This window comes from Aquarana catesbeiana, linkage group LG10 (assembly GCF_042186555.1).
Source record: "Aquarana catesbeiana isolate 2022-GZ linkage group LG10, ASM4218655v1, whole genome shotgun sequence".
Classification (NCBI taxonomy): Eukaryota; Metazoa; Chordata; class Amphibia; order Anura; family Ranidae; genus Aquarana; species Aquarana catesbeiana.
The window spans coordinates 262,263,901-262,277,657 of NC_133333.1; the positions used below are offsets into that span (position 1 = coordinate 262,263,901).

The 13,757-nt window shown below is 49.3% G+C and overlaps 1 protein-coding gene across 1 annotated transcript in view; it reads left to right on the forward strand.

Annotated features, from left to right (window-relative positions):
- VPS13D (vacuolar protein sorting 13 homolog D) overlaps positions 1–13,757 on the forward strand; it is a gene marked incomplete at its 5' end in the record, with an annotated part of 401,105 nt that overhangs the window by 176,513 nt on the left and 210,835 nt on the right. Inside the window, 5 exon segments of the mRNA XM_073603729.1 lie at positions 1,922–2,064; positions 3,367–3,497; positions 3,580–3,755; positions 11,569–11,692; positions 11,784–12,019. Coding sequence (XP_073459830.1) covers positions 1,922–2,064; positions 3,367–3,497; positions 3,580–3,755; positions 11,569–11,692; positions 11,784–12,019 — 810 coding nt within the window.

Below are 13,757 nucleotides of genomic sequence, written 5' to 3' on the forward strand. Positions count from 1 at the left end.
TCTCTCTCCCCCCCGGCTGCGGACCTCTCTCTCCCCCCCGGCTGCGGACCTCTCTCTCCCCCCCGGCTGCGGACCTCTCTCTCCCCCCCGGCTGCGGACCTCTCTCTCCCCCCCGGCTGCGGACCTCTCTCTCTCCCCGGCTGCGGACCTCTCTCTCTCCCCGGCTGCGGACCTCTCTCTCTCCCCCGGCTGCGGACCTCTCTCTCCCCCCCGGCTGCGGACCTCTCTCTCCCCCCCCGGCTGCGGACCTCTCTCTCCCCCCCCGGCTGCGGACCTCTCTCTCCCCCCGGCTGCGGACCTCTCTCTCCCCCCGGCTGCGGACCTCTCTCTCCCCCCCCGGCTGCGGACCTCTCTCTCCCCCCGGCTGCGGACCTCTCTCTCCCCCCGGCTGCGGACCTCTCTCTCCCCCCGGCTGCGAACCTCTCGCTCCCCCCGGCTGCGGACCTCTCGCTCCCCCCGGCTGCGGACCTCTCGCTCCCCCCGGCTGCGGACCTCTCGCTCCCCCCCCGGCTGCGGACCTCTCTCTCCCCCCCGGCTGCGGACCTCTCTCTCTCCCCCCCTGCTGCGGACCTCTCTCTTCCCTCCGGCTGCGGACCTCTCTCTCCCCCCGGCTGCGGACCTCTCTCTCCCCCCCGGCTGCGGACCTCTCTCTCCCCCCCGGCTGCGGACCTCTCTCTCCCCCCCGGCTGCGGACCTCTCTCTCCCCCCCGGCTGCGGACCTCTCTCTCCCCCCCGGCTGCGGACCTCTCTCCCCCCCGGCTGCGGACCTCTCTCTCTCTCTCTCTCCCCCCCCGGCTGCGGACCTCTCTCTCCCCCCGGCTGCGGACCTCTCTCTCCCCCCCGGCTGCGGACCTCTCGCTCCCCCCCGGCTGCGGACCTCTCGCTCCCCCCCGGCTGCGGACCTCTCGCTCCCCCCCGGCTGCGGACCTCTCGCTCCCCCCCGGCTGCGGACCTCTCGCTCCCCCCCGGCTGCGGACCTCTCGCTCCCCCCCGGCTGCGGACCTCTCGCTCCCCCCCGGCTGCGGACCTCTCGCTCCCCCCCGGCTGCGGACCTCTCGCTCCCCCCCGGCTGCGGACCTCTCGCTCCCCCCCGGCTGCGGACCTCTCGCTCCCCCCCGGCTGCGGACCTCTCGCTCCCCCCCGGCTGCGGACCTCTCGCGGACCTCTCGCTCCCCCCCGGCTGCGGACCTCTCTCTCCCCCCGACTGCGGACCTCTCTCTCCCCCCGGCTGCGGACCTCTCTCTCCCTCCGGCTGCGGACCTCTCGCTCCTCCCCGGCTGCGGACCTCTCGCTCCTCCCCGGCTGCGGACCTCTCGCTCCTCCCCGGCTGCGGACCTCTCGCTCCTCCTCCGGCTGCGGACCTCTCGCTCCCCCCCGGCTGCGGACCTCTCGCTCCCCCCCGGCTGCGGACCTCTCGCTCCCCCCCGGCTGCGGACCTCTCGCTCCCCCCCCGGCTGCGGACCTCTCGCTCCCCCCCGGCTGCGGACCTCTCGCTCCCCCCCGGCTGCGGACCTCTCGCTCCCCCCCGGCTGCGGACCTCTCGCTCCCCCCCGGCTGCGGACCTCTCGCTCCCCCCCGGCTGCGGACCTCTCGCTCCCCCCCGGCTGCGGACCTCTCGCTCCCCCCCGGCTGCGGACCTCTCGCTCCCCCCCGGCTGCGGACCTCTCTCTCCCCTGGCTGCGGACCTCTCTCTCACCCCGGCTGCGGTACCTGTTTCCCACAACTCATGTCGCAGTGATTATGAAAACGGTTCCTGCACTCTACTGTTTGCTGATTTTATTGCAACTTGCGTAGACTTCTGTTGTATGAAGTCACAAGCCACAATGAAATTGGTGTGAATCAGGGCTAAATGTTTTATTAGATTAGGCTTTGTTCTGGAATATTTCCGGATCCCGTGTCCATGACTTTGTTCTCTCTGCAGATGTACGATGAGAGTCGGGAAAGGGATTCATCCAGATGGAATACCGGGATGGTGTCAGGGATTCTCCTTGGATGGTGGAAGTGGAGTGAGAGCCCTAAAAGTGATCCAACAAGGGAACCGACCGGGACTCATCTACAATATAGGTACCATCCCCCGCTCTCTCTCACCCATCAATAACCTCAGATACAATGATAGATCCTCCCCCCCCATATCTGATCACAAAGATCCCCACACCCTCATATCTGATCACATAGATCACCACACCCTCATATCTGATCACATAGATCCCCACACCCTTATATCTGATCACATAGATCCCCACACCCTTATATCTGATCACCACACCCTCATATCTGATCATATAGATCACCACACCCTCATATCTGATCACCACACCCTCATATCTGATCACACAGATCACCACACCCTCATATCTGATCACATAGATCCCCACACCCTCATATCTGATCACACAGATCACCACACCCTCATATCTGATCACATAGATCCCCACACCCTCATATCTGATCACATAGATCCCCACACCCTCATATCTGATCACATGGAGCTACAGTTCATTGAGGGAACCATGAATGCCAACATGTACTGTGACATACTGAAGCAGAGCATGATCCCCTCCCTTCAGAGACTGGACCGCAGGGCAGTATTCCAACATGATAACCACCCCAAACACACCTCCAAGACCACCACTGCCTTGCTAAAGAAGCTGAGGGTAAAGGTGATGGACTGGCCAAGCATGTCTCCAGACCTAAACCCTATTGATCATCTGTGGGACATCCTCAAACCGAAGGTGGAGGAGCGCAAGGTCTCCAACATCCACCAGCTCTGTGATGTCATCATGGAGGAGGGGAAGAGGACTCCAGTGACAACCTGTGAAGCTCTGGTGACCTCCATGCCCAAGAGGGTTAAGGCAGTGCTGGAAAATAATGGTGGCCACACAAAATATTGACACTTTGGGCCCAATTTGGAGATTTTCACTTAGGGGTGTACTGACTTTTGTTGCCAGCGGTTTAGACATTAATGGCTGTGTGTTGAGTTATTTTGAGGGGACAGTAAATTTACACTGTTATACAAGCTGTACACTCACTACTTTACATTGTAGACAAGTGTCATTTCTTCAGTGTTGTCACATGAAAAGATAGAAGAAAAGATTTACACAAATGACACTGAGGGGTGTACTTACTTTTGTCAGATACTGTGTATACTGAGTCCATTTACCTTTATATACCAACAATAATCAGTTACACCTAACACAAGAATAGGTGAGATATAAATTGGTTGCAATGTAAGAAATCATGGAAAACATGTTGAATGTAAAAATATAATATTCCAATACAGCTGCCAAGAAATGATCGATTCCTCATGCGGCTCCATGGCGGTGGCCTCACTTCTCCACATTACTGTCTGTACTTCCTTCCTCCTAGGCATTGATGTAAAGAAAGGCCGAGGGCGGTACATAGACACCTGTATGGTCACCTTCGCCCCCCGCTACCTTCTGATCAACAAATCTTCTCACAAGCTGGCCTTTGCCCAAAGAGAATTTGCCAGAGGACAGGTAAGTGACCCTCAATGATGAGGACATCCCAGTCCGGGTACCGAGCTTCTCCCTAATGCACCGAGATGTTCTTTCCATCCAGGGGACAAGTAATCCCAATGGCTACATCTCCACCCTCCCTGGGTCCAGTGTGGTGTTCCATTGGCCCAGAAATGACTATGACCAGCTGCTGTGCGTCCGACTCATGGATGTCTCCAACTGTACCTGGTCTGGGGGCTTCGAGGTCAATAAGAACAATTCCTTCCATATCAATATGAGGTAGGTACTGTATATACTATATAGTGTATAGCGGTGTTCCCTCTCTGCCCTCCTGTGTGTCCCTCCAACCTCTACACCGGGCCGGAATCTCCTCGTTTGGGGGTCTTGTCAGATCTCTTCTTCTGTGGTCAGTTGGGATATCGGTGATAAGGACACGCCATAGTGGGGGATGGTAATGTATGATGTATATGCGTAGGACGTCCAGGTCAGGGAAGGGGGCGCTCCTCTCTTATTTCAATGAGATCGAAGAATGTCTGATATACAAATCAGTAATCATCCAAAAAGATTCACAAATTAATGAAAATCACTATGTAATGTGATTGTGTAAAGTGACAATGTGTCCTTATATACAGCTAACATAAGTACCTGAATCTGTATTCATATCAGCCTCTGTTATCCCCAACATAGCAGCACTTAACCCCTTCAATACTGAGTACTTCCCCCCCCCCCCCCCAAAATACGGGGCACTTTCACCCCCTTCCTGCCCCACCCCCCCAATACCAGGCACTTTCACCCCCTTCCTGCCCTCCCTCCCACCCCCCAATACTGGGCACTTTCACCCCCTTCCTGCCCTTCCTCCCACCCCCCAATACCGGGCACATTCACCCCCTTCCTGCTCCCCCCCCCCCCCCCAAAGTCCACTGCCTGTATGCTGGATGGGGCAACAAGGGAGCCCTGACAGTCCCTCATCATTGTCTATGACTGTCTATGGAGCTGCTACCAGGGTCTGTTGGCTGCCATCTGCGGATTTTATGGGCGCCATAGAAATAAGTAAGATAAGCGCCATAGAAGAAGCGCTGGGGTGCCATTCAAGTGGTCACCATTCAGACACCCATAAAATCCGCAAATGGCGGCCAACAGACCCTGGTAGAAGCACCATAGACAGTCATAGACAATGATGAGGGACTGTCAGGGCTCCCTTGTTGCCCCATCCACCATACAGGCAGTGGACTGTCTCCACCATCTATTAAGAGCCAGGCTTCCATTTCCAGGTGAGGTGTCCTGTCCCCACCCATCCAAGTTTCAGGTCACACTCACCATCTGCTAACATTGCGAGGGGTCCGGAAACTAAAAAGCCAGGAGCCCTGTGTAAAGAGAAAAAATGAATATTAGAATGTTACACACGACTATGGCCTTCCGTCTACATTAAAGACGCCCATCAGTTTTGTAGTACTGATCAGTTTAGGTCTTTATGCCCATTCCCAAGATGTCCATTTATATAATGTAGTCTTCTCCACAGATTTGGTGTTCAGTATAGGAACCCTCTCTATGTTTAGCTGGTGCCATGAATGAAGTCATTTTAGGTACTGGAGGAGTACAAATGCCAAAGAGAACATTACTGGGAGCCTTGAGGGAAGTTAGAGAAACACTTCATGGGATGTCCCAAATGGGCTGACCAACCACTGCCAAGGAAGCTGGAAAACCTTTCCTAATCACTATTCTTCCCCCTGGACAGAGCATCCCACACCTTCCCTCTTCCTCATTCACTAGGAAAGGAACATTCATCAAAGATCTGTAGCATTGGACAATTCCATATGGACTGAGATTTGTCCCCTCCAAAATGGCCTCCAGCTACCAGAGGGTCTTGTTCTTCCCTACTCTAGTCCAAACCTGCTCCAGTTTATGGGAGATTGTACTTCATAGACAGGGCCCCCTTTCTTCATCCCAGATAATGTAACTACAGGAAAGGATACTTACTATTATGGCCATATTCCCCTGATAATCGGAAGGGATCTTAGAAACTGTCTGAATGTTCCGGCATTCTGTGTCCGTTGTGTCATTATATAAGGCCAGGATGAAGTTGGGTATGCACGCTCCTTGACCACAGCTTCTTCTTCACTCCTGTAAGAGAAATTGTAAGGTAAAAACTTTGCTCTCTATTACTAAAGTTATAAGATGTTGTAAAATATTGTCATTAGAGGAACTGGGAGAGATCATTTCTGAGCCTGGGCTGATGTGCCGGGCCAAGAAGGAAGCAAGCGTGGCCGCTGCCTTGGTGGTGTTTTTCAGCCTTGCTTCCCCCTTTCCTCTGCCACCTTCTGGCCAGAAAAAAAGGAGCCCTCCATGGACATGACTGAATATTGGACATGCGGTAGTCTGGTCTATGCTTCAATACAGCCAACATGTTTTGGGGGAAGAGTTAGCTACTCATACTGCTAGAAGGAACATGACAGTGTAGCCCATTTTACCTTAAATGAGGTTTCTTGGTTGTATACAACATTCTTAACTTATAAACCGTGTAAAATGAATCAGCAGGACATTCCACTGTTTGTACCAGGCTGTCCCCTGCCAGCAAGTGTGGAGTCAAATTCTTATTCTCTGTGGGGAAGAATTGGTCTCTCTGCAGGGGTCCAACACACCCTAGCTAATCTGCCACTAGGTGGCTCAGTGCCAGAATAGTGTCTGGTTATGGTAGAGAGTGTCATCAGGTGCTAGGCCCCTTTTAGAGCCCTCCTGTAGTGATGTCATAGGTACATCAGGGCCCAGTTATAAGCTAGGAAGGGAGGAGCCCTAGTTGCACTTGGGACATGGGAGCCAAGCACCCCACACCAGCATAGATGTAAACAGCACATGGAGGCCGTGGACAGGGCAGGAGGCCGAGGAGGAGTAGATTTGCACCCAGGAGAACCGGCTGTAGACCTTCTGACCCTTATAAAGGTGGGGGCTAGGGTGGATTGCAAAAGGCCTATTAGGCCAGGCCAAGAGTTCCCTTAGTGAGGCTATTCCCTTGGAGGGTCCCAAGAGAGATGTACCTATGTAGGTGGCTGCAGAGATCTCATTCCAGTGAAGTACTAATATACCCAGGCGGAAGGAGAGACTGTTGGAGGGAGATGGCTGCTTAAAGTGCTGGATATGCTTCCACATGTGACTACTGTGGAGCGCCCACTAAATGCGATTTACTATGTATTATCAAGTGACTCTGGAAAGTATGTTGATGTGACTTGACTTATACCATTCCCTGAATTTCATCAGTAAAGTGCAGCAAATATACTCACTTGTATGGACATTCCTTCCTTGGGATATAAAGGACAACGGCCGGGAATGTCACGTGGAGGCCTCAGGCATGGGGAGGGCACAATATGGCAGAGGGTTTCCTCTTAGCAGGAGGGATGTTCTAGCAAAAGGACAGGAGCGGGACAGGAAGTCAGGCTTTGGCACCAACATCCAACCAATCAAAGAGGCCCTCTTACACACTGGCCTGGTGCTCGTGTTCCTGGTCTAACCATCATTTCCCCATCATTGGTGATGTTACATTGTACAAAGGAAATTCTAATGAAGAAACTTACGTGTTTGGTTGGAGAACTGCTGCTTGTGTTGGATTCCACATTATGGATGTCTGATCTTCTGGTGGTGGGATCTGATGGTGGGACAGCGGGGATCTTGCACACAATCCAAAACTAAATGGAAAAAAAAAAGTCATATTCATTATCATTGATGCTCCAGGATGACATAAAACAGATCTATCTTATAACGTCCTTCAGTTTAAGGCAGGTGAAGCAATAGAAGAACTCTGGTTGGTAGAAGTTTCTGGGTTTCCCTCATTGCTCGACTGATTAAGCTGAAGAGGAAATAGTTTGATCCAGGGAATTGCGCCAACTGCCTGTGTGAGGTCACCGAGGAATCTGTCTGTCTGTATGAGACAAAACCAATCCCTGACCGCATTTTTTTTTTTTGTCTTCCTCTGAAGCAAACTGTTACTGTTTTTTATAAGACTGAACCAGACAGAGTTGAGTCTTTTCAGCCATAAAAGAAGCATAGAGGACACTTACTTCATCCAGGGGGGGGGGGGGGGGGTAGATTCCTGATTCTGGGGTCCAAAGAGAGACTGTTCAGACCAGATTCCACTTCAAAGTCATCATGGTCATGGTCGGGCTGTGAGGCCTCGGTTGTCTCAGACTCTTTGTCAGAATTAGCACTGGAAGAGAAAGAAAAGATTAGTAAGACAAGAAAGGAAACAAAATGGCGCAGTGTTCATGGATTATACATTCATGTTCATATGTAACATTTTCCCCGCATCGCCCATGAAGACAATTCAATGTATTTTAGATCTAATTTGTACAAAACTAAAGCCCAATTGAACCCTCCATTCCAGGCGCATGGAAACAGAAGGTGTTCAATGTCTTCCAGTTGGTTTTCTTTCTAAAGCAGCCACAGACTAAGAGGAAAAGCCTATCCCCTGCCAGCAGGTGTGGAGTGGAATTCTTATTCTCTGTGGGGAAGAATTGGTCTCTCTGCAGAGGTCCAGCACACCCGCTATTGACTCAGTCCTATAGAGCTACAATCGGCAAAGCACATGCTGACTGGAGACCTTCAGCCTTGCCTCAACTTCTTATACACCTAATGGAGATCCTGGAGTAGACACTACTAACCCCCCACCCAAATACACACCTAGTGGGTGGGAGTGGCCGGCCCAAGCTCTGAGCGTCTCACTGAGAGGCTCCAGCCATGTGGGCGGATCCTGACTCCACAGTCGCAATCTTGCCTGAGCCTTGACCGACTCCTCGACGTCAGCAGACTTCAGCCCGCTGTGTGCTGAAAACGGGTTACAGGAGTGAAAAATGAACTGCATCATGTGACCCAGAGGAGAAGAGCAGCCAAACGAGCTTTCCCCATACTTCTCCTTTGATGTCTGGATGGAAGGATATTATATGGTCCTACTGGATAGGAGGGAGATTTAGCTATCTAGTTATTTCCTCATAAAGTGGGCTGCTGGTAGTTATACATCATCTCTAATCATCATCTAGGCCAGTGTTCTCCAAACTGCGCCCCGAGGGCCGGATGTGGCCCTTTTGCTTGCCTTTTATATGGCCCTTGGGGCACTATTTCACCAGCTGACACCAATGATGGGACATAATTTACCCTACTGGCACCATTAATGGGGTACTATTTCTCCCATTGAAACAAATGATGGGGCACTAATGCCGGGGGACTTTCTACACCCACTAGCCACAGTCCGGCTCCCCTAAGGCCTGAAGGACAGTAAACTGGCCCTATGCTTAGAAAGTTTGGAGACCCCTGATCTAGCCAATAGGTTCTGGTCTGTTGCCATAAGTTTTCCCCACCTGGCATTGTCTCTTTGGTGATTGGAATAACTATTATAGGGTCATGGGATCTGACGTCTCCCAAGTAATGCCGTGTACACACAAGCGGAATGTCCGACAGAAAAAGTCAGACGGGAGCTTTTCATCGTCTATTCCGATCATGTGTATGCCTCATCGGACTTTTTACGTCAAAAATTCTGACGGACCTAGAAAGAGAACATGTTCTAAATTTTTCCGATGGACCCAATTCCTATCGGGAAAACCGAATGTCTGTATGCTGTTCCGACAGACCAAAAACTACGCATGCTCTGAAGCAAGTACGAGACGGAAGCTATTGGCTATTGAACTTCCGTTTTCTAGTCCCGTTGTACCTGTTGTACGTCACTGCGTTCTGGACGGTCGGAATTTGGTGAGACCGTGTGTATGCAAGACCGCTTGAGTGGAATTCCATCAGAAAAACCTTGAGTTCATTCCGACTGCAAAACCGTTGGTGTGTACAGGGCAGAAGATATTGGCGGCACTTTTGTCCAATAATCCAGAGCAATGATCATCTGGATGGGAAATCCGTTTAGAATATTCAGTAAACCAAATGAATGAATGTTACTATGGACAGACAAATGGCAGGAAAACTTCCCCTCCCATGACTTTCTTCTTCCAAACCTGACCCGAGGGGCCCTGACCTGGTGAGAAGGGGCTGGTGCTGCTCGTGTTCCTAATCTTACCATCATCACTGAATATGTTACATTGTATAAAGGAAACTGTAATGAAGATACTTGAGTTTGGACAGAACAAACTCTACTTACATCAGAGTCATCATCGTAGTCATCCATGTCTTGGTGAATGAATGTGTCTGTCTTCATAGCCGGGACCTGATAATAAAGGAATCAAATATTAGCTGTGATTAAACTTCTTCATCTGAATAGAACACTTTTATGGGGAGTATTTCCTATATTTCACTCGGATATATTGTCTTTAGGTACGGAGCCTCCCTGCCGCTCCTTGCTCCCTCTATCCAACAATGAAGGAAGGGTCACCTTCTATATAGTCCATTCATTGCCTTCCTGTATGGTTATATCTGATCATTGGAGGAGCTCCGCCTACTGATCACTTCTATGGATTTCCATATGGATATGAGGGACATAAGAAGGTCCCCCAACGATCTCTGTTGTCTATATCTGGGGGTGTCTATAAGATACGGATATTTTATACCCAACCAGCTACATATTCTCCTACGGATGTGTAATCCTCCATGAAGGCACTTCATATTCTATATGGAAGAACGTGTACTTACCTGTCCGTCTCCATCATGGCCGACTTCCGTTTGGTCCTCCTCTCTTTTCCTTTCCATCTCAGCTTTTCTTGCCCGCACTTTCTTTAAAAGTTCTCTTCTCATTTCTGTGGTCAGCTGATTTCCTTCTTTCTCCCGCTCTGCTTTCAATGCATAGAAATTCTTCCTTTCCTCCTCAATTATTCTCTCCAATTCCGCTCTCATTTCTGCACCTTTGTTCAGGAATTCTCTCCTCTCCTCTCCTCTCCTCTCCTCTTTTCTCTCCCTCTCCATTTTCATTCCCATAAATATTTCTGGGAATCCTCCGCTCTCCTCTTTTCTCAGGATCTTCATCCTCGCTCCTCTTTTCTCTCTCCTCTCCTCTCTTCTCCTACAATCTCCTCTCTTCTCCTACAGTCTCCTCCTCCTCCTCTCTGGTATTCTCCTCTTGCTAGTATTAAATCACTGTAAACCAAAAAAATGTTTTTAATAAAGTGAAGCAGACATTCAGATTGTAAAGTATGATGTGACACTAGTATAGAACTGGTGTAGGGGTACTGGTAGTACTGGTGTAGTGGTACTGGTAGTACTGGTGTAGTGGTACTGGTAGTACTGATGTAGTGGTACTGGTAGTACTGGTGTAGGGGTACTGGTAGTACTGGTGTAGTCGTACTGGTAGTGCTGGTGTAGGGGTACTGGTAGTGCTGGTGTAGGGGTACTGGTAGTGCTGGTGTAGGGGTACTGGTAGTACTGGTGAAGGGGTACTGGTAGTACTGGTGTAGGGGTACTGGTAGTACTGGTGTAGGGGTACTGGTAGTACTGGTGTAGGGGTACTGGTAGTACTGGTGTAGGGGTACTGGTAGTACTGGTGTAGGGGTACTGGTAGTACTGGTGTAGGGGTACTGGTAGTGCTGGTGTAGGGGTACTGGTAGTACTGGTGTAGGGGTACTGGTAGTACTGGTGTAGGGGTACTGGTGTAGTGGTACTGGTAGTGCTGGTGTAGGGGTACTGGTGTAGGGGTACTGGTAGTACTGGTGTAGGGGTACTGGTAGTACTGGTGTAGGGGTACTGGTAGTACTGGTGTAGGGGTACTGGTAGTACAGATATGATGGGGGAGGGGCTTTGGTATCAGATTTGTATTTTTATTTGGAATAAATAGATATAATTGTGATTAGACTTTTTTTTCCCGTAGTTTCTCTCTATCGCAATGTTTGTGTCAATATCCCCTCCCCCCATATAAGTGATATGACATCAGTGTGATGTCATGTAGGGGGCGGTGACGCTCGCAGTGAATGTATACATTGTATCTTCCCAGATCTTTGGAGATGATTGGTTGTTGGTTGGGGGGTGCAGCGTAATCTTGTGTCCCCCGATAACCCCGACATTTCCTATATCCGCAGTATATGGGGGGAGTCCATAGATATTTCTCTGGAAGGAGGACGCCATTGAATCTCTGTGTCGTGGAATAGAATATTCTGTACTGATTGTCTTCTTTTTATCTCAGGGACACTCTGGGGAAATGTCACTTCCTGAGAGTGGAGATCACCCTGCAGGGGGCGACGTACCGGATCTCCTTCAGTAACACGGATGAGATGCCGCCTCCTTTCCGGGTGGATAACTTCTCAAAGGTGAGATCAGAGCTACAAAGTGTCTAATATCTTCTGATAGGAGAACCTCGTCCTCATCTCCAGAACATTGATGTATATATTGTGTGTCCAGGTCCCCGTGGTCTTCATGCAGCATGGAGTAGCGGAGCCTCGGCTGAGGACAGAGGTGAAGGCGGCCTCCTCTCTGGACTACACATGGGATGAGCCCACCCTGCCGTCCTACGTCACCCTGACTGTGAAAGGAGCCGGATCGTCGGAGATCGTCTGCAACATGAACGACTTCCAGGACAGCAAACAGCTTTACTATGAGAACTTCATCTACATCGCTGCCACCTATACCTTCTCCGGGTACAACCCCTTATATATCACCCACCTATACCTTCTCCATGTACAATCCCTTCTATATCACCACCTATACCTTCTCCATGTACAATCATCTATATATCACCCACCTATACCTTCTCCATGTACAATCCTTTATATATCACCCACCTATACCTTCTCCATGTACAATCATCTATATATCACCCACCTATACCTTCTCCATGTACAATCATCTATATATCACCACCTATACCTTCTCCATGTACAATCCCTTATATATCACCCACCTATACCTTCTCCATGTACAATCCATTATATATCACCCACCTATACCTTCTCCATGTACAATCCTTTATATATCACCCACCTATACCTTCTCCATGTACAATCCCTTATATATCACCCACCTATACCTTCTCCATGTACAATCATCTATATATCACCACCTATACCTTCTCCATGTACAATCATCTATATATCACCCACCTATACCTTCTCCATGTACAATCATCTATATATCACCACCTATACCTTCTCCATGTACAATCCCTTATATATCACCCACCTATACCTTCTCCATGTACAATCCCTTATATATCACCACCTATACCTTCTCCATGTACAATCCTTTATATATCACCCACCTATACCTTCTCCATGTACAATCATCTATATATCACCACCTATACCTTCTCCATGTACAATCATCTATATATCACCCACCTATACCTTCTCCATGTACAATCATCTATATATCACCACCTATACCTTCTCCATGTACAATCCTTTATATATCACCCACCTATACCTTCTCCATGTACAATCCCTTATATATCACCACCTATACCTTCTCCATGTACAATCGTCTATATATCACCCACCTATACCTTCTCCATGTACAATCCATTATATATCACCCACCTATACCTTCTCCATGTACAATCATCTATATATCACCCACCTATACCTTCTCCATGTACAATCCTTTATATATCACCCACCTATACCTTCTCCATGTACAATCATCTATATATCACCACCTATACCTTCTCCATGTACAATCATCTATATATCACCACCTATACCTTCTCCATGTACAATCCATTATATATCACCCACCTATACCTTCTCCATGTACAATCATCTATATATCACCCACCTATACCTTCTCCATGTACAATCCTTTATATATCACCCACCTATACCTTCTCCATGTACAATCATCTATATATCACCCACCTATACCTTCTCCATGTACAATCCTTTATATATCACCCACCTATACCTTCTCCATGTACAATCATCTATATATCACCACCTATACCTTCTCCATGTACAATCATCTATATATCACCCACCTATACCTTCTCCATGTACAATCATCTATATATCACCACCTATACCTTCTCCATGTACAATCCTTTATATATCACCCACCTATACCTTCTCCATGTACAATCATCTATATATCACCACCTATACCTTCTCCATGTACAATCCCTTATATATCACCCACCTATACCTTCTCCATGTACAATCATCTATATATCACCACCTATACCTTCTCCATGTACAATCATCTATATATCACCACCTATACCTTCTCCATGTACAATCCTTTATATATCACCCACCTATACCTTCTCCATGTTCAATCCCTTATATATCACCACCTATACCTTCTCCATGTACAATCCTTTATATATCACCACCTATACCTTCTCCATGTACAATCATCTATATATCACCCACCTATACCTTC